This window comes from Hyperoodon ampullatus, assembly GCF_949752795.1.
Source record: "Hyperoodon ampullatus genome assembly, chromosome: 3".
Lineage (NCBI taxonomy): Eukaryota > Metazoa > Chordata > Mammalia > Artiodactyla > Ziphiidae > Hyperoodon > Hyperoodon ampullatus.
In genome coordinates, this window is record NC_136916.1 from 105,605,903 (window position 1) to 105,629,610 (window position 23,708).

Below are 23,708 nucleotides of genomic sequence, written 5' to 3' on the forward strand. Positions count from 1 at the left end.
GGGACTTCCCTGGTGGCGCAGTGATTAGGAATCCGCCTGCCAACACAGGGGACACGGGTTCGATCCCTGGTCCAGGAAGATCCCACATGCCGCGAAGCAACTAAGCCCGTGCGCTACAACTACTGAGCTTGCGCTCTAGAACCCATGAGCCACAACTACTGAAGCCCGCGCGCCTAGAGGCCATGCTCCGCAACAAGAGAAGCCACTGCAGTGAGAAGCCCGCGCACCACAACGAGGAGTAGCCCCTGCTCGCCGCAACTAGAGAAAAGCCCGTGCGCAACAAAGACCCAACACAGCCAAAAATAAATAAATAAATAAATTTATTTTTTAAAAAAAGAAAGGATATAAAATGTTGGGGAATCAGCTTTTTCTACATTCTCTGAGCCAAGTACACACTTGATTTATAGCACATTTATATTTATACATAATTTATAGCACATTATGAGGAAGGGGTTGTTTAGAAGAGCTGTCCTGCTGGGGAGGGTTAGTGGTCATGTGAACAGGCTGCCACGGGATAGTGGAGGGCCTCTTTTTTTATGGTCTTCAGAGATGAGACACATGATGACAGTGGCAGGGTGGGGCCGTGGCCCAGGTGAAGCCACATGAGGGAACTGCATGGCTCCCAGGTCTTTCCCGGATATCAAGGACCCCAATTCCTTGGACCTGTAAGATCTCTTTCCCCAAAGAGCACAAACTGCATATGCTTTTCCCTAATGAGGGAAGGAGTCAAGTTGTCCAGGTGAGGATACGGAGGCGGAGAGAAACTACGAGTTTTGTGCAAGATTACGTCTTTCTGAGGAGGAGCGCATCTCCTTTATACAATCATCATATTCAAAGTTTAAACTGCCCTAAGGACTTCCCTGGTGGCGCAGTGGTTAAGAATCCACCTGCCAATGCAGGGGACATGGGTTCGAGCTCTGGTCCGGGAAGACCCCACATGTCGTGGAGCAACTAAGCCTGTGAGCCACAACTACTGAGCCCATGTGCCGCAACTACTGAAGCCCACGCGCCTAGAGCCTGTGCTCCGCAACAAGAGAAGCCACCACAATGAGAAGCCCGCGCACCACAACGAGGAGTAGCCCCTGCTCGCCGCAACTAGAGGAAGCCCACGCGCAGCAGCGAAGACCCAACGCAGCCCAAATAAATAAATAAAAGTTTAAAGTGCCCTAGCTCAGGAGTTAGCAAACTTTTTTTTGTAGAGTCAGATAGTAAATATTTCCATTTTGTAGGCCATACAGTCTGTGACAATGACTCAGTTCTGCCGCTGTAGCTGCCCATCACAACCTGGCCATCCGATTGCTTCTGGGCACCTGAAGACATGGCTTCTGCCCTGAGGACCTAAGAAGACTTCCAGTCCCACAAAGCCATGGATCAGAGGAAAGTGAGGGGGGCTAAGCCCGCAAGTCTGTATCATCATTCCCAGTTTGAGGGCATGTGAGTTTGATTTCTTTCTTTCCTTTTTTAAAATTGAAGTATAGTTGATTTACAGTGTTTCAGGTGTACAGCAAAGTGATTCAGCTATATACATATTTATATATAATCTGTATATATAAAGATAGAAATATCTTCCTTTTCAGATTCTTTTCCATTATAGGTTATTACAAGATATTGAGTATAGTTCCCCGTGCTATACAGTAGGTCCTTATTGTTTATCTATTTTATATGTAGTAGTGCATATCTGTTAATCCCATCCTCCTAGTTTATCCCTCCCGAGTTTGATTTCTTACCACAGCGACTGCGTTTGATGCCAGCAGCTCCTGGGGGGACATTGCAGTGACATAAGCGACATTGGCAAAGACATACACAAATGTGACCAGTGGGATGGAGATGAAGATGGCTCTGGGAAGGTTCCTGTAGAGGGAGAGGAGGTGAGAGGGGGAAGGCCTGGCACCTGGGACCACCTGCTTCGTCATGGGGTCCAGGGAGTGCCTTCTGTCTTTCTGCACGAAGTGGTCCTTGCAGCCTTCTGCGATGCTCCCTCTCCCTGGGGGGTGGATTTTGTCTCCATATGGGCAGGATAATTGAAAGGAAATGAAACAGCTTAGGTTGGGAACATGCTCCATACCTGTTGATCTCTTCCTGACCAGAATCTCCACCATGCACTCCCCCCGCTCCCCGAACACACACCTCAAGATACAAAGACCTGCCTGTCATGAGACAGATGAGTAAGATGCCTGGAATCCTCTCAGGGCACATTTCATTCTCTAAGACAGGGGTGTTATCTCAGCACCATTTTTTTCAGCTTTTCACCTGCTCTGGCATAGTCACTGGATCATTTTTCTCCTGGTAGGTTGGGTGACAAATGGTCTAAGTTCCTGGGAGATGAACTGGTTCTTCAGGATAGACCAGGTCATGGTCAGAAGGGGACTGAGGGGAGAAGTAGGACCTGTGGCTCCCTCTTTCCAGTGGCAGGTGCCATGGATTTTGAAGGGGGAGAGGGAGAGCTGGGCTACTGCAACTCACTTGTAGGGATCGACAAGCTCCTCCGTCACGTAATTTAGAAAGTTCCAGCCCCCATAGGCAAAGGAGCCCTGAAGGAAAGCCAGCGCGATGAGGCCGATGTCAGGTTCTTGGAAATTCTCAAATGCGTTCTTTGGCTCCAGCCAGAAGTACTGTCCTGTGGACACAGGGACAGGAGGCTGCTCAGAGAGACACGTCAGAACTCGGCAGGCCCCAGTCTCCAGTGAAGGCCACATATTGGAGAAGCGGGGCCGAAAGGAGCAGAGAAGTAGAGGTCTAGGACCCCCCAGGACATGGTAATGATGAGTCCAAATGGCAGCTCAGCTTCAAAGCACAGTTCTGAATGTTCCTTTTTTAAAAGGCAGAGTTCCTTGGAAAGAAAGGTCAGGGGAGGTTACTGGGCAGGGCAGGGTAAATTGGAACTGGCTTGCCTGGATTCAGAGATGCAGGATTGGAGTCACTGGCAATCTCCTGATCACCTTCCCTCATATCTAAGTTGGTACATTTTCATGGAGAAAGCACCAAGAACAACAAACACTCAAACATAAGCTTCCATGATGCTATTATTAGCTCAAGCTTGTTCTGCTTTCTTTGTCAATATCCTCCTGTCTCTTCCTAAGGTGTGTGTTTGGTCTCCCCTTTCATGGACTAGATCTCCTGATGACATGGATTCTTCAGCGAGGAGCTTTTCAATGGCCTTCCCAGCCCTCAGCAAAATATCCTGCACACAGTGGATCCTCAAGAAAGGCTGCTGATTAAGGTCGTAGTAAGATACTGAGTAGCTGACCACACTTTACATCTTCATCCATAATCAAGGATTTGGACAGGAAATAACGAGATGAGAGTGATCAGGAGAAAGCACTGGGACCAGATTAGGAGGTCCCAATAAAGACTGGGCTGTCTTTATCTTCGAAAAGACAACCCAGTGATTTCTTTAAGTCTAAGTTCCCGAAAACAATACAACCTGCTAATGAATTTAATCCAATGGATGAAAATAATTAGACACGTTATACAGCAGAAGCTTAATTATGTTTCCTGGAGTCAAAATCCAGGCACCCCACACCGCCTCCAGAGCTTGTGGGTGGGTGGGAGTTCTCCCTGTTTGTCATCTGACTTTCTCCAGGAGCCAGTGACACTGGGCAGAGTCTAGTGCTGCCACAGGTCCCATGGAAACCAAATACAGGCTCGGGCTTGGAAAGGGTCAAATCCAATGGGGAATGTTGGCAGGGGCCCCAGGAATGTAGAGCTCTCTCCTGTAGAGATTATGAGTAATTTTGAAAACGTATAAAAAGCTCCTCTGTCTCCCATTTTAAGATATGGACAAGATAAAATATAAGATACAAAGAGCTTCCCTGGAGCTGGGACAAAAGGGCAGTAGTATTCCAGAAATCTGGAATCTTCATCTACCTGTGCTGGAGCCATGAGATCAGCATGGGAGGACTGAACTCTGCACACCGGCGGGGGGTGTGCCCAGCTCCCGGCCACCGTGGAGAAAATGGTTTCTCGTCCCCTTTGTCAAGCAAGTGAAGAAGAAAAGTCATTCAAGGAGAGAACTGGGACATCTCAGGGTGTGTACACATCCAAAGACAGTGTGAGGTATGTGTACACACAAGGGGTGGCGAGTTCTGATGACACCCACCTTTGCAGATCTGTACAACTCCCATGACGATGATCAGGCCCAGGGCCAGGAGCTTCCCAGCTGTGAAAACGTCTTGAACCCGGGTGGCCCACCGCACACTGGAGCAGTTGACCCATGTGAGGAGCACTGAAATGACAGACCCCCAAACATACCCTCAGGGCCATAAGGAGGCTACAGGACCCCTCTGCACAGAAGCAGAAACGCTCCTTGCTCCTGATGATAAGACTGTAACGGGTGAGCCAAAAATGCCGCAAGCTCAGCCCCAGTGTCCAGAAACTTTGGCCAGGATAGTAGGTTGGGTTACAAATGGGGATTACGTGCCACAAATTAGAGCTTGGTCAGAACATGCCCTGCCCAGGGCTGGAAGCCAGAAGTGAGCATGGAAGTGCGGGCACTGGCTTTGGGGAAAAATCAAGCCTCTCATCAGGGCATGAGTGTGGGCTCTGTTTTCAAGATACTGTATGTTCAAGAGGAGCCCTGAGCAGCTGGTAGGATCCTGGATGTCATCTTCCTGAACCTGATTTTAGGGCAACAAGGTTTAGTGGAATCCTTTGTTACTTAGGTTGATCACGTTATAATTTACATTTAGTAAAATTCATTTTTCTAAGTGGATAGTTTGATGAGATTTGACAAATGTATTGTTTAATCACTACCACACCCTCTATATAGAACATTTCCAACACCCCAGAAAGTTCTCTTGTATATTGTACTCCTTTGAGGTCAGTCCCTTTCCCTTACCTCTGGAAACCACCAATGTGCTTTCTGTCCCTTTTCCGGAATGTCACGTAAATGGAATCATACAGTATGTAGCCTTTTGTGTCTGGCTTATTTCACTTAACATGGTACTTCTGAGATCCATTCATGTTGCTATGTATATTAATAGTTCCTTTTTATTGTCAAGTTGTACTCCATTATATGAACATATTAGTTTTCTATTCACCGGCTGATGGACATCTGGGTGGCTCCCAGTTTGGGGCTATTATAAATAAAGCTGTTATAAACACTTGCATAGAAGTCTGTTAGTGGATCATAGATGTCTTTGAGGGGAGTTTTCATTTCTTTTGAGTAAATACCCAGGAATGGGATCCTGGGTCATATGGTGAACGTGTTCAACTTTATAGGAAATTGCCAAACTGTTTTCCAAAGTGGTTATATCATTTTGCATTCCCACCAGCAGTGCACAGTCCTGTTGCTCTGCATCCTTGCCAGCATTTGGTATTGTTGGCTTCAAAAGTCTGACCATTCTAGGGACTTGCTTGGTGGTCCAGTGGGTAAGACTCCACGCTCCCAATGCAGGGGGCCCAGGTTCAACCCCTGGTCAGGGAACTAGATCCCACATGCATGCTGCAACTAAGAAGCCCACATGCCACAACTAAGACCCAGTACAGACAAAATAAATAAATAAATAAATAAATAAAAGATGTGGTACATATATAAAATGGAATATTAAACAAAAAATGTGTGACCATTCTAAAGGGTGTGCAGTGGTATTTCACTGAGGTTTTGGTTTGCATTTCCCTAGAGAATAATGCTGTTGAGCATGTTTTCATGTGCTTATTTGCCACCATCCCTATATCTTCTTTGGTGGCATGGAGGGCTTGGAGTCACAGGGCTCCCACAGAGACACCAACAACATGGAACCTCCAAGGGCTGGCGGAGAGCTCAGAGGCTGAGCTGTAGGACAGTTTTACTGCCACACTCCTTAAGCAACTTATGGGAGACCAGGGGCTGTGGGAACCCAACTTCCTGGTGGTTATGAAGTACTTGAAAATGTGGGAAAAAAATTAAAATCCTCTTGCTTCCTTTTCCCCTGAAACAGTGACCAGGACGCCCCCTAGTCCTCCAAGGGTACAAGCCATACATGTAAAAGCACGAGACTCTCTTCTCAAGACTCTAATCAGGCCTCTGACTTCACTTGAACAGCTGATCAAGTTATATCATTACCTTATCCTGAAACTGTGCTTTTACTTTTCAAGTACTTTCCAACCTTACTTGATTCTGAGAACATTTCTGCAGGGTAAGGACCTGACATTATTATCCATCTGTAACCTTCCTCCCTGAGCTGTTTCTACCTGGCAAGCTCCTCAGCTTTCAAGATCCAGCTCAAATGTCACCTGATCCGTGAGTCTTTATTATTTTATTTATTCCTGACAAGGTGCCTGCCAGGTAAGATGTAGGCAAGGAACAAAGTTTGCCCCTCCTTTCTACTCCCAGACCACTTTGTTAATAAGGTTGGCACTTATTTCTTTGTATTACAATTATCTGTCTCTTTTTCTCTGTCTCCTTGTAGACTAGGAGGGTGGGACGGTGACTTTTTCATATTTTTAACCCCAGGGCATATCACAGTAGTGCCTGCAAATAGTAGGTGCTCAACAAATACTTAATACTTGAAAAAGAAAATGCCACAATTCATCAGTCCTCCAATCTCATCTCGGTCTACACATTCTACGACGCATACCAATCTCCCCAGCTCCCCAGGAAACTCCTCAGTTGGTTTCACAAAGTCAAAAGAGCAGCAGGAAGCATAACTTCAAGGGTAGGAACCCTTGACTCCTAGTGGAGGAGCTTTTATCCAAGACAGTGTCATAGAAGGAGAACCAAAACATGTTGTCAGAGGAAGGATTTCATATGCCCGAACGGGGAGAACATTTTGTAAATGTTCTGTAGGGACCGAGATGTCCTGATAAACACACATTGGGTTTATCTTGTTCAATTCAATAAGGATTTCAGGCTCACATGCCTGGTAACAATTCAACCTAAATCACTCCAAGCAACTGGGCCTGTAATCTCAACTTCTCTCTAGGGCCTCTGGGTACAAGGCCAGGCCCCTGGGACCCAGAAGTTCAAACAGATACAAACAATAATGACTGAAGGATACAGGAGACTGATCTATGAAAGGAAGATTAGGAAACAACACCCCTGTGGCTCGAGGATAGGTAAGGATTACAGAATAAAGACCCAGGTCATGATCTCATCATGCAGAGAAGAAGACCATCCTCACCAAGGGGAGGAGAGGGCAAGGGCGGGGAGGAGGAATGTGGCTGGCATGGAAAACACAAAGGGACCTTATCCAGGCAGCCAGAAAGACTTCTCCACAGTGTTCCTGGGGGGATCGAGATGTTCGAGGAAGGGACAATTTGTCAAATTAACTTACTGTGGGTGTCTTCTGTCCTGCCTGAGCCTATACATACAAGAACCCAGCCCTTGATTAATCTTTGACCTTCAGCGTTTTCAGGGATCTTTCAGACATAAAAAAGATATTCTGAGACTAGGGTGGAGGAGACAGGCTGCCTGTGACACTTATCTCCTTGGACAACGGCTGCAGGCCCTGTCTGACCCTTTGCCCTGCAGTTGGGCGATCACAGCATGTGACCGAGGGGAAAGAGGGTACTTTCAGTCTCCTGGTACCACAGGATAGCGTCCCTCACAGCAGGCTGAAACCCGAGCCTCCATCCGGAGAGGAAAGGTCAGTGAGTGAAGGCAACACTTGCCAAGCCCCTGCCCTGCTCAGGCGTCCTGCCTCTGTCTGTCTGTACCCAGCGCCCCTTCTGTTGCTGAGGGCTATGTCCCCACCCTCTTCCCAGCCAGATCTTGAGTTCTGCATGCTTGAGATACAGTGACCTCAGGGAAGCCACATGTAGATGGGGATCAGTGGCCACTGCAGCTTGAGATGTGAGGGTTTTCATCCAACCATCCATCCATCCAACCACCATCTATGAAGAGCCTACAAGTGCTAGATACTCTGGTGCGGGGAGTTACAAATAAGACACAAGTCCCTTCCTGTTCTCAGGAAGTTGACACTGTAAGAGCGGAGATGGATGAGCTAAAAGATGATCACAAAGCAATATGGTGACAGTACAGCTCTTCACAGAAGCTGACAGGCATCTGTGAGGAGCCCCTAGCCCAGCTCAGGGAAATCAGAGATGCTTCTTGATCTAGGTGGGGAAGACCCTAGCAATACAGAGGATTTTATAATTTGGGGCTAGCTGGGCAAAATAAACAAGAAGGCATAAGACTCTGGTTCTTGCCCATTGTAATCTGGCCATGGGGGTGGTACAGCCCCATGGAATACCAGCCTTCTGCGTATTTCTTGGGCATTTTCTCCTCTCTCTTTTTTTTTTTCTTTCTGTTTCCTGGCTTTAAAAAAAAGCTGGGGGGTGGGTGGTGAAAAGTCTCATCTTCTCATCAAGAAGATGCTGAAGTCAGGGGTTGGTTACTTAATCGGCCCAGTTTGAAAAGCTTATTGTCAACGTGACGGGAGGGAGACAAAAAAATGAGGCAGGCAGGAGGAGGGGGCTCAGAACTCAGAAATCTTGTACCCTGCCCAGAGCCCAGGGCCTAGCAACTGCCAAGTAGAAGAGGTGGGCTCAATGCTTTCTGCCCTGGAAAAGCTGCAGAACTGGCAGAGATGCAGAGTCCTTGTCAGAGCCATGACAGTGCAGATCTTGTGGCTGACCTGGAACATGTCCACGGTGGAGAGGGTGGGTAAGCTCCTGCTCTCTAAGAGAGGGCACCCCTCACCCCAGGTCAGCTCTGATCCTCAGACTCTGATCCCTGGGGAGTCATGAAGCCTCTCCTTCACTTCTCCCCCTGACAATGACGCCGGAACTCATGGGACCTGTGGAGGCAGAATAATCGCCATCCCCAAAATGTCAACATCCTAATCCTGTGAATGTTACCTTACAAAAGGAATTTCACAAATGTGATTAAGGATCTTCAGGTGGGGAGGTTATCCTGGATTATCTGAGTGGGCCCAATGTCATCACAAGAATCCTTATAACAGGGAGATAGGAAGGTCAGAGTTACAAAGGAAATGTGATGATGGAAAACAGAAGTCAGAAAGAGAGAAAGATTTGAATGCTCGCTTCAGCAGCTCATATACTAAAATTGGAATGATACAGAGAAGATTAACATGGCCCCTGCGCAAGGATGACACGCAAATTCGTGAAGCGTTCCATATGTTTACAGAAAACAAATTTATGGTTACCACAGGGGAAGGGGAGGAAGACGGATAAATTAGAAGTTTGGGATTAACATATACACACTACTATATATAAAATAAACAGTAAGGTCCTACTGTATAGCACAGGGAACTGTATTCAATATCTTTTTTTCAATATCTTGTAATAAACTATAATGGAAAAGAATCAGAAAAAGTATCCATATAACTGAATCACTTTGCTATACACCAGAAACTAACACAACACTGTAAATTAACTATACTTCAATTAAAAAAGAGAGAGAGAGAGAGGGAGAGATTTGAAGATGCTATGCTGCTGGCTTTGAAGATGGAAACAGGGGCCATGAGCCTAAGAATATAGAGGGCCTCTAGAAGCTGGGAAAGGCAAGGAAACAAGCAAAGGAGAGCCTCCAGAAGGGACACAGCCTTGCTGACACTTTGAGTTTAGGACTTCTGACCTCCAGAAGTGTAAGGTGATAAATCTGTGTAGTTTTTGTTTTTTTTAAATAAATTTATCCATTTATTTATTTATTTTTGGCTGCATTGGGTCTTCGTTGTTGAGCATGGGCTTTCTCTAGTTGTGGCGAGCTGGGGCTACTCTTCGATGCGGCGGTGCACAGCCTTCTCATTGTGGTGGCTTCTCTCGTTGCAGAGCACGGGCTCTAGACACGCGGGCTTCAGTAGTTGTGGCACGCGGTCTCAGTAGTTGTGGCTCGTGGGCTCTAGAGCGCAGGCTCAGTAGTTGTGGCTCACAGGCTTAGTTGTTCCGTGGCATGTGGGATCTTCCTGGACCAGGGATCGAACCCATGTGCCCTGCATTGGCAGGCAGATTCTTAACCACTGGGCCACTGGGGAAGTCCCAATTTGTGTAGTTTTAAGCCATTAAGTTTATGGTAATTTGTTACAGCCGAAATAGGAAATGAATACAGGGCCAGACACCACACAGAAAGACCAGAAAGCAGGGGGCATACCCTTCAAGAGGAAAGCTTTTTAAAAGCAACCAGGCAGGGACTTCCCTGGTGGCACAGTGGTTGAGAATCCGCCTGCCAATGCAGGCGACACGGGTGTGAGCCCTGGTCCGGGAAGATCCCACATGCCACAAAGCAACTAAGCCTGTGCGCCACAACCACTGAGTCCACGTGCCGCAACTACTGAAGCCCACACGCCTAGAGCCCGTGCTCCGCAACAAGAGAAGCCACCGCAATGAGAAGTCTGCGCACCACAAGGAAGAGTAGCCCCCGCTCGCCGCAACTAGAGAAAGCCCGCGTGCAGCAACAAAGACCCAATGCAGCCAAAAATAAGTAAATAAATAAAGTAAATTTATTTTTTAAAAAAACCAGGCAACCAGGCAGCACACACCAGGACCCCAAAGGAGTGTGTGTCAGAGGCCTTGCAGGACACCAAGTGGAGGGAAGGAGGGAGGAGCTCTAAGAGCAGGCAGCGAAAGTGAGGTCATCAATGTGCTGACCTGGTTGGCGAATTTCCACATCACATGCACCCCATGACAGCATCCCAGCTCTTCCACACACCCAGATCCTATGGCTAGAGAGTCACTGCCTCCTCTTCCTCCCCTCGGTAACTCAATACAGTAGTAAACAGGCACGCCCTAGGGTAACTCTACCTGTGCTTTTCCTCTCAGAAAAACTCAGGGCAAAAGACTCCCCATACCCCTCCTTCATCTAATCCCAGCTTCTCCTCCTGTCTCCTCCATAGTCCATACAACTTCAGGCCCATGTATGCAACCCAGATGCACAGACACCCACAGGCCCAAGAGTTACAAACCTCTCGCGAGGCAGGTGGAGTGCCGCAATGTTCACAGACACGAGTCCTTTGTTCTCTGCCCCCAGACTTTTGTTGGTCTCCTAACTTTACAGACCAGAGGCTACAATCAAAGGTCATAAAAAGATATCATGATGGAAAGCCAAGAGATGAAAGAACTCAGGAGTCCAGAGTCTGAGTTCATTCCTCCCAGCAGAGGGTAAAGAGTGGCCCCACTGTGTGCAATCTTGTCGTGGATGACGCCCAGCGCTCTGCGGCTTCCCCAGGTGGAGTTCACCCCACGGAGTGGGAGAGGTGAGGCACACGAGCTCCAAGGATTACGAATATTGGAAGGGAAGAATAGGAACGACATTTGAGGGGAAATTTTACCTTAAATTAGTACATTAAAGACTATCGGTAAAAGAGGCAATTGAAAATCAGTCTCTCTAGTCCATTTTGAAACAGAACATCAGTGAGTCATTAGCATAAATAAATAAATCCTCCTTCAGAAAATTTTAAGGATGGATTAGGGGATTGTGGGGCTGGTCTTAAGTCCCTACAACCTTCACAGAACCAGGGCTGTGACTTTATCACTCTTTCCCTCATCTCTACCCAGCAACACCTGGCGGGTGGAGGACCACGTGGGTTTCTGGTGTCTTTTTCAAGTGCACAGCAAGCAAGTAGAGCTCAGAGCAGCTTGTATACGGAGTGAAGTGGTAACGGTGCAGGTGGGGTTGAGCAGATCGGAGGGATGGAGGCAGAGATGGCTCCCTCGGAGGGACCTGGCAGCCTGGGTGGACTAAGAATCAGACAACTTAGAACTTGAAGAACCCAATGGCCATGATGCCCTTCCCGGCATGGTCACTTACTCTCTGGACAAGCCAGTCAAACTCTTTGAACCTCCCTTCCCTCTCTGTAAAATGGAAGTGTGGTCCATTTTAATCCCACGAGGATGCTCTGTAACCTGTGTACTGCCGTATAAAATGTTAAGTGGTTATTTTTATTGTTCATACGCTAAGAAAGTAGAACTCGAAAAGAGGCCACGACTTGCTCAGGATAATGCTGACGACTGGCAGCAAAGCAGAGTGGATGGCAAAGGGGACGGTTTGGAGGGCCTCGGAGACGCCGTATCACACATCAGGACCTATCTTGCACTGTTGCATTGCTTCTCCCTTCTTGCTTCCTCCTCCATCCCTGACCCTTTGCTTCAATTTCTCATCTGTTTCAGCCTTTTTCTCAGGAGGATACTCATCCACAAATTACCTGCTCTGGGGTCCTTCAACCCAAGCTGTCTGAAAGTGTGGGCACAAAGGTGGATTAGGGGACTATGGGGCTGGTAAGCATAAGGCTGAGCCACTGAACCAGGAGCCCAGATGTTCAAGCTTGTCTCTGTGCCTTGGTCTCCACAAGAAAGTTGCACCACCCATTCTGCAGGACGGAATGCCCTACAGAAAGCAAGGAATGCTGTTGTTGCTGCGTCTGCTCTACCCATCAGGCCCAGAGAAGAATGAAACTTCCCTATTCTTCTGCAGGCAATAGTGCACACAGCCATTAACAACACTCTGCTGGCAAGGGTGATCTTGAGGTCCTGTATCTGCCTGGCACACAGTAGGTGCTAACGCTTACTGAATAGAGGATGGATAGATGAACAAATCTAGTCAGAAAATACCAAGTGTGCACAGGAGCCATTGTTCTTCCCTAGGGAGTAAATATCAGGGTTTTTACATTGTGGGACAGCCCCATGAAGCAGGGAGGGTAAGTACCGGCGATGCTAGACAGAGTTGGGGGCAGGGTACATATCATGGCTCCTTCTCCTTCCCCCGAGAAAGCTCACAAAGCACAGGCCATCCCTCAGTGACCACTGGATGACCGTCTTCAGGTCTTCCCTTGCTTCTGGACACAAGACTTTGGCTTCTTGATAAGTTGGGCTGGCAAAGGGTCATTTTGTGTCTTCATCAGAGGGCCAATGAACACTTTCCCACATGGGTCCCCAAACCAAACTCATTTTTTTGCCAAGCCAGCTTCTGCTCCATGAACCACACTGGTCTGGTCTGATGGGTGAAAGCCAGGAAGGGATCATTTGGACAGGGGGCTGGATTTTTATTTATTTATTTTTGGTTTTGTTGGGTCTTTGTTGCTGTGCATGGGCTTTCTCTAGTTGCAGCGAGCAGGGGCTACTCTTTGTTGTGGTGTGCGGGCTTCTCATTGTGGTGGCTTCTCGCTGTGGAGCATGGGGCTCCAGGTGTGCAGGCTTCAGTAGTTGTGGCATGCAGGCTCAGACGTTGTGGCTCGCGGGCTCTAGAGCGCAGGCTCAGTAGTTGTGGCGCATGGGCTTAGTTGCTCTGCGGCATGTGGGATCTTCCCGGACCAGGGATCGAACCCGTGTCCCCTGCATTGGCAGGCGGATTTTTAACCACTGCGCCACCAGGGAAGCCCAGGGGAGTGGATTGATTGTTATAAGAACAGTGCTGATTAGAATGACCTGGTTGGGGCTCATTTGCAGACAGCTCTTGGTACTGGAGGGAGAGGTCTGCACCCTACTACCCAGAGGCACATTTCCAGCCTCATGGGCAGTCAGAGAGACCCAGAACCTCATCTTATATGTGAGTGAAGTAAGACCCCTGCTATTAGTGCCAAAGACAGGACTGCCCCCCTTGGCGCCCCCCACCAATTCCCAGTTGCTTATTCTGCCTCTACACCAGCCTTTCTTGTAGCATATGCACATCACCCTTCTTTCCCTTCTCCCATTCCCACATCCTCTCTCTCCCTTGCTCCTGTCAGTGGTACCTATGGTCACTGCTGACAGTGCCACTAGGGGCTCTGAGTCTGTCATCTGAAGATGCTGGCCAGACTGCTTTCTGGGCAGCAGGAAGTAAGATGCCAGTGTGAAAAAGGGGAAGGCTAGGATGGCTGCCCCTCAGGATCCAGGAGCGTTGTGTTCATTGCCCCCAGGGTTTTGGAAAATTATTTCCCACAGGCAGACTTGTTTTTCTGCCTTGTGTCCCCTCCTCTGGTCCCTTATCAATGTCACCATCAGATTTCCCTCCAACTCCAGGAACTCCATTTGGATTTCTTGGTATTGCTGGCTCATTCCTAGGAGTAAACTGGAGGCAGCTTGGAAAGGCTTGTTTTCCTTTAGCATTTCCAGAACCGGGGCTTTGTCTTTTCAGATAAGAGAAAACAGGCAGTAAAAATGCCCAGACTTGCCAAAGTCCATAAAGACAGATGGTGAAGAAGAGAGGAAAAGAGTGAGCATGAGAGACAACACGGGGGAGGAAGGAAAAGGAGGAACAATACACACCATTACGAGTGAGAGAGAGCGAGCTTGAGAGGAGCATAATAGAGAGAGAAGGCCAGGACAGAAAAAAGAAAGATGGAATGTATTAAAGCAGATAGCTGCTGAAAGGGAAGCTAGTGACGCCACTTGGTAGAAATCAGAACACCCTGTTTCCCTCCAGAGCTTCAAAATAAGCACCTTTCCGGGATGGAGTTCCCCAGCCCTCTGAAGCAGCCATAAATTTCACCCAGGTCATGGGCCAGCCAGAAGCGCTGGTTTATTAGTCTCCCTTTTTGCTGGGGCATGCACGTCTCCGCCTTCTGCCATGCTCTGGCCAGCTCCCCCTGACTCTCTCCCTCTGGACCTGGAGCAAAAGGGGCGGGGTGATGCCCCTCCGACGACCAGTCCTCAGGGTGGTGCCTGCACCCAGCAGTGGGTGAGCTTGCCTGCCTGCCTCGGCAGGTGTGGCAGCACTTGGCTCTGTGATAGGCTGGAGCCGGCTCTATAGAAGGAACTGGGCACGTGTTTCTAATTGTGGAAAAGCTGCTTCCCTTAGCCTGCCTAACCTCAGCCGGTTCCAGATCTAGGAGGTAACCATTGCCGGCTGCCAGAAGGCACTGATAGGCAAAGAAAACACCGGAGCCCTATCTGAGTTCTAAGGCACACAATCCTGAGACTTGGATAAGGTTCCAGTTCTGCCCACACAGGCCAGCCTGAGCTATCTTTCCTCCTCATAGACCTCAGAGAGCCTGGGAAGAAATTGAGGTAGGAGTAGAGACACAGAGCCAGCTCTCTAGAACCTTTCTGGGCTCACTCAGGGCCAAGACATTTTTCACATGGGACCAGGAGCCGAGTTATAAAGTCTCAAGTCTCTGCCTACCCACAACAAAGGCTGGTATTATTGCATGAGTAAATAACTTGACTGGTGAAAGACAAAAACATCAAAACAAAGCAACAACAACAACAAAGTCGAAGTAGCTCTTCCCTATAAACTAAGCCCTGATTCCAGCTCCTGTAAGGTGCACAGTGGGGCTCTGAAACAGATCTTACCCTACCACACTACAGCAAGTTTTCCCTTCTCCGGCCCTTTTCATCTTGAAGCACTGGCAATGTTTTAGAAATCTAAGAAGCCCCTCTAAGCAGAGATGTGCTGAACCTTTGGAAGGGCCTCTCTCCTCCAAGGACAAACAAGCAGCGGAAGAGGGGTGCACAGATGCTCTGGAGCTTCTCGACCCGGACATTTACAGCTAAGCGCCTGCCCGTGCTGCCCCACCCCCTTCCCTTCCCTTCCTGGCTCCCTCTTACCCTTCCTTCTTATCCTCATCCCTCCCTGCCAGTTGTTGGACCTGAAGTTTCTGCTGAATCACCATCCAGTACTTAGTTTAGCCAAGAAGCCCGAACACCCAGCTCAGCAATTTCCAAGAGCTGAGTAATTCTTCAGCATTAGCTAAACATGGCTCCTGAGCTGGGGTGGGGGAGAAGAGAAAAACGGAAGACACAGGGAAAGCAGGGGAGACAGGATACAGCATGCTGTGCTACCTGGGGGAGCCCCCTTTAGTTCCTACTCATTACTTTTCCAGCCCAGGCCTAAAAAATTCCAGCTATCTCATGCCCCAGTTCTCAGGGCCAAGAACAGTATCGAGCACATCATGGCCCTTGATAAATGTTTGCTGAATGAACAAAGTGCTGTGATTCTCATTTATATAAGGCTTCCCCAGGGTCCCAATCCCCTTCTGTTCCAGAGCAGGCTTTTGAGCAGCATCCTGGGGTAACCACCCTGAGGAAGACTTCCAACCAAAGACCTGCTCAGCATCTCAGGGATTTGGAGAGGACGTGGAAGGCAGAAAGAGAGAGAAAACATTGTTAACTGCTCATTACAAATGCTGGAGACAGTTAAGTAGAAACATATTTCATTTGAAACTTATTTAATTTTGATTTGTAGATCAACTAGATTTCTCTCTCTTAGTAGTCAATCCGTCGACACGGCCGGCTGATTCTACTTCTAATCCTTTCTTGTTTTTGTCACCTTGTAACTTCGTTTTTATTTTGGGCCACCACCTCTTTGGCCTGGAAAAATGCTTAGCCTGCTGACTCGTCTCCCTGCTTCAAGTGTCACGGTCTTCTTCACTTAAATGTGAACCTAATCATGTTACTCCTCTGCACAAACTCCTTTGATGGTTCCTTGGATGAAGTCTGCTCTTCTCTGCATGATATGTAGAATCTTTTAGGATCTGGCTCGTACTCACCTCTTCTGCCTTATCTCCCGTCTCTCTCCTAGGCCTCACCCACACAAAAGTACTTGCTTTTCTCCAAGTCATTTCTTTCTTGACTCCAAGTCTTGCCTATGCTCTTCCCGCTACCTGGCTCTTCTATCGTATGCCTACCTGGAGACTGCCTACTTACCTTTCCAGACTCAGCTCAATCTGGGAACCTTCCCTAGCACTCCTGTCCCAACTCTGAAGCACCTTTCTCTGTGTGGTACATTCTTTTGTCATCACATTATATTGTAATTATTTGTTTGTACACCCATCTTTTCACTAGCCTTTAATCTCTTCCAAGACTCTGTATAAATAATGCCTCACCTCCACTCAATGTAGGAGCTCAGTATGGTAATTAACTGATGGATTTGCAGTTTCTTTTTTCCTTGGAAATCCATTTAAACGGGTGACCCTGATTTGTTCCATCTGCCAGAAACCCAATTGAGTGGATTTTATATAACTGTACCCAATTCATGGCTGAAATTTTGAAATGGGACTATGGGGTCTCTGTGTCTGTTTGCGTGTTTGTATATGTCTATATACATGTGTTATAGATGTGTGGTATTTTCTACCTCCAAGCGGTATTGCCAAAATTAACTTGTAAAAGAGCTCCATTTAATTGGCTTAAAGAAAATTAAGCAGAGGGACTTCTCTGGTGGCGCAGTGGTTAAGAATCTGCCTGCCAATGCAGGGGACACGGGTTTGATCTCTCATCTGGGAAGATCCCACATGCTGTGGAGCAACTAAGCCCGTGCGCCACAACTACTAAGCCTGCCCTCTAGAGCCCACGAGCCACAACTACTGAAGCCTGCGCGCCCTAGAGCCCGTGCGCCACAACTACTGAGCCCACATGCCACAACTACTGAAGCCCATGCACTCTAGGGCCTGTGTGCCACATCTACTGAGCCCATGTGCTGCAACTACTGAAGCCCACACGCCTAGGAGCTGAGCTCTGCAACAAGGGAAGCCACCACAATGAGAAGCCCGCACACCGCAACAAAGAGTAGCCCCCGCTCGCCACAACTAGAGAAAGCCTGTGCGCAGCAGTGAAGACCCAATGCAGCCAAAAATAAATAAATTAATTAATTAAAAGAAAAGAAAAGAAAAGAAAAATATCTTGGCATTATGGTTGACTTTGTCTAATGTCTCAGGAAGTTTTCATGGGTAATCTAAACATTAATTGTTGGAAACAAGTAAATTAAATAAATGTAAATGGGATAACAGTTTTTAGGTGAATTCTTTAATAATTATTATGTTTTATGGTATGTCCACTTAAAAATGGTTTCTCAAAATCTTTTAGTAATTTAAAACTTTGGAGTTTTGCTAAGTTAAATGATGGGGATTCACTGAATGACTAGATCACTTCCAAATAAGATAAAATACTGAAACATTAACTGCTAAAGAAGTCTAAGTTTACCTACTTCTGTCTTATTACAGAAAAACTAAAGAAGTTTACATTTATTAAAAACATGTCTTGTGGGGCTTCCCTGGTGGCGCAGTGGTTAAGAGTCCGCCTGCCAACGCAGGGGACACGGGTTCGAGCCCTGGTCGGGGAAGATCCCACATGCCGCAGAGCAACAAAGCCCATGATCCACAACTACTGAGCCTGCGCTCTAGAGCTCGTGAGCCACAACTACTGAAGCCCGCGTGCCTAGAGCCTGCGCTCAACAACAAGAGAAGCCACCCAATGAGAAGCCCACACACTGCAATGAAGAGTAACCCCCACTCGCCACAGCTAGAGAAAGCCCGCATGCAGTAACAAAGGCCCAACGAAAGCAAAAATAAATAAATAAATTTATTAAAACAAACAAACAAACAAAATGTCTTGTACCACATTGAAAAAAGCATTATGTTATGAGGAAATGTATGGTTTAGAAATTATGATATGCATTCATAAGTTTGCCAATCAAAAAAACACTGGTATGACAGTTTACAACTGCTTAACAAAGATGACACAATTATCTTTTTTTCTCCCTACCTGATGTCTCTAAAATTTGGAAACTCAGTGAGTATTCTTATTTTCATGGCAATATAGTTATTTGTATAAGTTCAGTAAGAATCTGTTCTCCTTATAACATGATACAATTAGAAATATTGGTTATGGGACTTCCCTGGTGGTCCAGTGTGTAAGACTCCGAGCTCCCAACACAGGGGGCCTGAGTTTGATTCCTGGTTAGGGAACTAGACCCCACATGCATGCCACAACTAAGAGTCCACATGCTGTAACTAAGAAGTCCACATGCCGCAACAAAGATCCCACGTGCTGCAACTAAGACCCAGCAAAGCCAAAATAAATAAATAAATAATTTTTTTAAAAAAAGAAATATTGGTTATATTACCAGGGCTTTGACTGGATTGTCATATTTGAGAGAGACATACATAGAATTAAATGTGACCAGACAGCTTTAAAGAACTAAGGTTGACTTCATGGAGCCATAAAGCCCCTTGGAAAAACCACCTGGTACCTTGCCTTCAGGGTTCCCAGCAGCTTTACCAGGTAAGGAGAGTTCCTTCCTTGCAGGGACAAGAACCTCAAGATAATTTTGGGAACCTCAAGGAGAGAAAAATTCACCCAAATTCATAGGTATTACAGGTGAATCTAATGTCATGTCCTCGGTGTGGCTTCCTGGCCTCGAGAGGCAATTAAAAGTTCAATCTGGCAATTCCTTATGAACAGTTCCAGCAAAGCATATTTTAAAAGGCCTGGACTTATGTAAATAATCAGGTCAAGTTTAATAAAATTAAATTTATTTTACAAACAAATGAGTCTTAATTTGGCCATCTTTGGTAAAGATGAAGGTGATTTTAGAGAGAGAGAAAAAATTATGTTTCAATAGAAACTATAATACATGCTTATGGATATTAGATTCTAATTCTGTTAATCATCTTTGAGGTTTTGTTTTTCTACCTGTAAACTGGACTGGATCCTGAATTCTTCTAGTTTCCTCAAATATTTGGCTACAACTCTCCAAGCTTACATTTTCAATTTTTCTCTCACTTTTGACTTGAAATTATTGAGAACTAAAACTCTCCTTTTCTTGAAGCCCTAAAAACTGTAACTGAACAACCTGATATAAACTTAAGCAAGATCACCACAATAACCCACATTTAGACAATCTTTGTGCCTATTGCTTTGTAAGCCACTCAGGAAGTTTACCTGAACACCAGATGACATCACAAGAGATTTCAAACTACAAAAGATGCTTTGAGCCTAACGTCTAGAAATCTCAGCTGGCAACTCTCAGGACTCAGACACTGGGTTTATAATTTGCTTCAACCACTAACCTCTATTTTTCTTTGTCTCCACAGAAACGCCTCTTATTAAATACCTGGTTGGTTATACCCTGTAGGCCTAACTTTGAGTGCCCACCTGCATCACCACCTCCTGAAATGAGTAACTGAAGTCCTGACCTATTGTCAGGACTAAGAGACTCGGTTCGAAGAGATATAAAGCAATCTATCAACTCAACTTTTGGACTGTGACAATTCTAGAAGTTTCGAAGGCGAGACTGTAGGGGACCAAAATGTGCTACCCCAAAATGTCTCTGGCATGCAGATTAGTTCAAGCTGAAAACAATCAAGGCCCAAAAGACTCAGGAAGAAATTTTGCCCTTCCCCGCAACTGCCTAAAAAGAATTTAGATAGAGGACCTGTTCCTGGAGTAGTGCTATCACCAGAGATATCAGCAAAATGTGGGCTGGGCGGTGGGGAGATTAAAGATTAGAGTCCACTCTCTGTCCCATTGTCTCCACATGGCTAAGCAAACAGTTTTTACCAAACATTTGCTTTTCATTTTCATGTCAATTACCCTCCTCCCTTTAAAGTCCTAAACCTCTACCCCAACATTCTCTTTTGTCTTTAGCTGAAGGTGGTATTTAAGGTGAGGGTTTTGACTATTTTGGCCAGTTACTCAGTTTTTCTGGGTCTCTTCTAAGTATAGTTGTTATTAAACTTTTGTTTCATTTTTTCTTGTTAATCTGTCTCATGTCAATTTAACTCTTAGACCAGCCAGAAGAACCTAGAAGGGTAGAGAAAAATTTCTTCCTTCTCAACAATATATACAAGGCTGATGAGACACGCACAGCACTCTTTGGGGACCAGGGGAGGGCAAGAAGATAACACTGTCCAGGTACCTGAGGTGATATGCTTAGTGCATGGGAATGAGATGTTTGGGGCTCGAGAATATGAAACCTCAAAGGAAAATGAACTGAGAGTAAGGGATTTAGAAGTTAGGAAGGACTGTTGAACACTCTGATGTCAAGGGATTAATTTGTAAGAGATTTACAAAACAACACACACAGGTATCTACCAAATCATCATGCATCTGGAAACTTCCTGAAGAGGAACTGCAAAGCAACTCAGGGTTAAAAGTAATACCTACAGTGAAATCCTTAACCTTCCAAATCACTCAAGGAAGGAGGAGAAATCTGAAGCCCTGGAAAACTAGCCTCTTCAGAATCATAGTAGAAAGATAGAAAACAAGATAAGGAGCTTTTTTTTTTTTTTTTGCTTGTGAAATGCATGCAGGGTACTCCTTTCTCCTCAGGGCAGGAAAGGAGAAGGAGCTTCTTTTGTACAAGGCATTCTGGAAGAGGGGGACTTGAATGAGAAGAAAAGATTCTAATTCAGATGCTGGATGTGACCCCAGCCCCAAAAGAGAAGAAGGAGGTCAGGAGCTGCCCGAGTGAAAGGTGGCCCAGTCCCCAAGAGAGGGGGGACAAACAGAAGGAAAACCCATAGTTAGGGAGCAGGATATACGAATGGGGGACCCCAGAACACCTGGCGCTCCTTCTGTGTCACTGGGACCACTTTGTTTATAACTAGAAACTCAGGTAGTAGCCACAAGATGTGGCTAAAGGATACAAGTGCAAGCTGCAGTAATAACTTGTCAAAATGTATGTCTATATACCCAGATGCGTGTGCTGAGAGATGCATTTTACTGAGAATTATTAGGATACCTGTCCACTGTTACCAGGGCTCCCGGGCAGGGGAGAGGGGTAAAGAGAAGAGGAAGCTCTCCTGGTCAACTCTCTTTATATATTACTTGACTCTTGCTTAGAGAACATAGTCACTGACTTATGAAATGAGAAAGGAAGGAAGGGAGGGAGGGAGGGAGGGAGGGAAGGAGGGGGAGGGGGAGGGGGAGGGGAGGGGAGGGGGAGGGGGAGGGGGAGGGGAGGGGAGGGGGAGGGGGAGGGGGGAGGGGAGGGGAGGGGGAGGGGGAGGGGAGGGGGAGGGGAGGGGGAGGGGGGAGGGGGAGAGAGAAAGAAAAGAGAAATACCCAAGCAAATCACAAAAGGAAGGTACCAAAACCAAGTTCTAATCCCTCCCATTCCCCTGCTTTCTAACTCCCCCCTCCCACTAACATACTTGCTCTGGAGAAGGGAGAAAGGCTTTTCATTTAATTAAAATATAAAAGACTTTCTTTTTTTACTGCCTGGTGGCTAGGGATGTTTTGCTGACTCAGCGGTGAATAATCAGCTTTGACCTAAATAATAGAATAACTCAAAGTGGCAGCTGCAGTTGCATAAGCTGGAGCCAAATCTGCAGTTCCTCCTCTCTCGCTCTCCTCCCCACTTCACTCCCTTCAGGCTCTGAGAAGGCAAGCCAGTTACAGCAGGTTCTTTCTACCTCTCCACCCGCATCCGGCCATTCCCACCATCATTTCTCATCCGATCTTTTCCAAAACTCTAGAGGGTCTTTGCGCAAGGAGTCACCTGCCTAGGCTTGGCAGGTTTGGGGAATGCAAAGGAAGTCGTGGGGTCTAGTTGCCCGGGGAACTCTACCCTGTGGCCTGGTTTCTCTCCTAGGGGAGGACTGAACAGCCTCAGGGTTCTTGATTTATAGTTGGAGGGTAAGGGTGGCCTGTCGTCTGAGATACTTTAGCAGCATCAGCAGGAAAAAGGAAACTGTGTCTGTGGGCACGAGATGCTGAAACAGCAGTGGCCTGCACTCTGTGGTCCCCCTTCCCACCCCCATTAACCTATCTGATGGCAGAAACAGCCACTCCTCCTGCATTCCCATGCCCCCTTCCCCCTCCTCTCACCTCCTGCAGCTCCAGATCCAGCCAGCAAGCAAGGACCAAGTGACTATCCTCCTGACCACCCTCGGTGACTACACGACAGGATCACGAGGTGCCCGATGCTGTGCTAAGAATACTCTTGTCTTGGGCAATCCGTGCCACGGCAACGTACAGCACACGCGAGATCTTAGCTTCATCTCATGGGAGGTGGGCCAGTGACCTTGCCAAGCACTGGCTGCACTTAGAAAGTGGTGCGGAGATGCAGGCTTGGGAAACCCGGTTCTGGAGCCCATACCCCTCTGCCTCCAGATCCACGAGCAGGCCCAACTGGCACAAGGAGTACGCTCCAAACAAGTATGTTGGCTCCACAGTGCCACTTGCCTAGATGATGGGGTTTATCCCGGGGCTGCACACCACTGCCAGTGAGGGCACACACCCCTCAGGTCCCACCCCAGCTCCTGGGTGGGCGAGTGACCCCTCCCTCCCCTTCCCACCAGCAGGACAGAAGGAAGTGTCAAGACCAGGGACAGAGTGTGACCAGGATGGTCACTGCCTTCAGCTAGGTGGATGTGTGTTGGAAGGTGTGGGAAGGCAGGGACTGAGCTGACTCTAGAAGTGGAGCCTCTGAAAAAGTCCAAATATTTACTTTAGAAATTAGTTTTGAGCTAAAAGGTACAACATACCCCAATCCATTGAGATCCCTGATTATCAGAGATTAAGTGTTGAGACTTCCTAGAAATACAGGTTGCCAAACTTCTCCATAAAGCCTCTCTAACATATTCCAGCTCACAGAGATCTCTTCCTCTTTTCGGATTTTTTACTGCAATTGAGTCCTAACCATGGAATCTGTCTATATGGCTTTTCTGCCTAGTTAGACAGAAAACTCATCAAGGGCGGGGACCATGGACATGCTATTTGTTTTCTCCCAACTCACACCTTTACACTCTCCTCCCAGAGAGTTTTAAGATGTGAGCTGGCAGGTTGAGAGGCCAGAAAAGTCTTCCCACGAGAGGCAGGGAGTCTCCAGCGTGGTGTGTGTGCTGGAAAGAGAAGGAATCACCTTAGCTAATTCACTTTCTTAGCTCCGTTTCCTTTTCTGCTCTAGGAAAATTGTAAGACTGGCCCAGCTTGCCTTATGGATTTGTTGTGAGGCTTGGGTCAGATGATACAAGTGAAAGTACTTTATATGATGTAAAGAACCCTGCCAGTGAAAATTACTGTGCCTGTGAACAGCTATCAATACTTAAGTTTCTTCTTCTTCTTTTTTTTTTTTTTTTTTTTTTTTTTTTTTTTTTTTTTTTTTGTGGTACGCGGGCCTCTCACTGTTGTGGCCT

The 23,708-nt window shown here is 47.0% G+C and overlaps 1 protein-coding gene across 1 annotated transcript in view; it reads right to left on the minus strand.

Annotated features, from left to right (window-relative positions):
• The window catches only part of SLC7A8 (solute carrier family 7 member 8), a gene marked incomplete at its 3' end in the record, with an annotated part of 55,165 nt that overhangs the window by 8,827 nt on the left and 22,630 nt on the right, over positions 1 to 23,708 (minus strand). Inside the window, exons 4-6 of the mRNA XM_079700022.1 lie at positions 4,100 to 4,225; positions 2,464 to 2,617; positions 1,728 to 1,851 (exon numbers count right to left, since the gene is read on the minus strand). Coding sequence (XP_079556148.1) covers positions 1,728 to 1,851; positions 2,464 to 2,617; positions 4,100 to 4,225 — 404 coding nt within the window. The remainder of the gene's footprint in view (positions 1 to 1,727; positions 1,852 to 2,463; positions 2,618 to 4,099; positions 4,226 to 23,708) is intronic.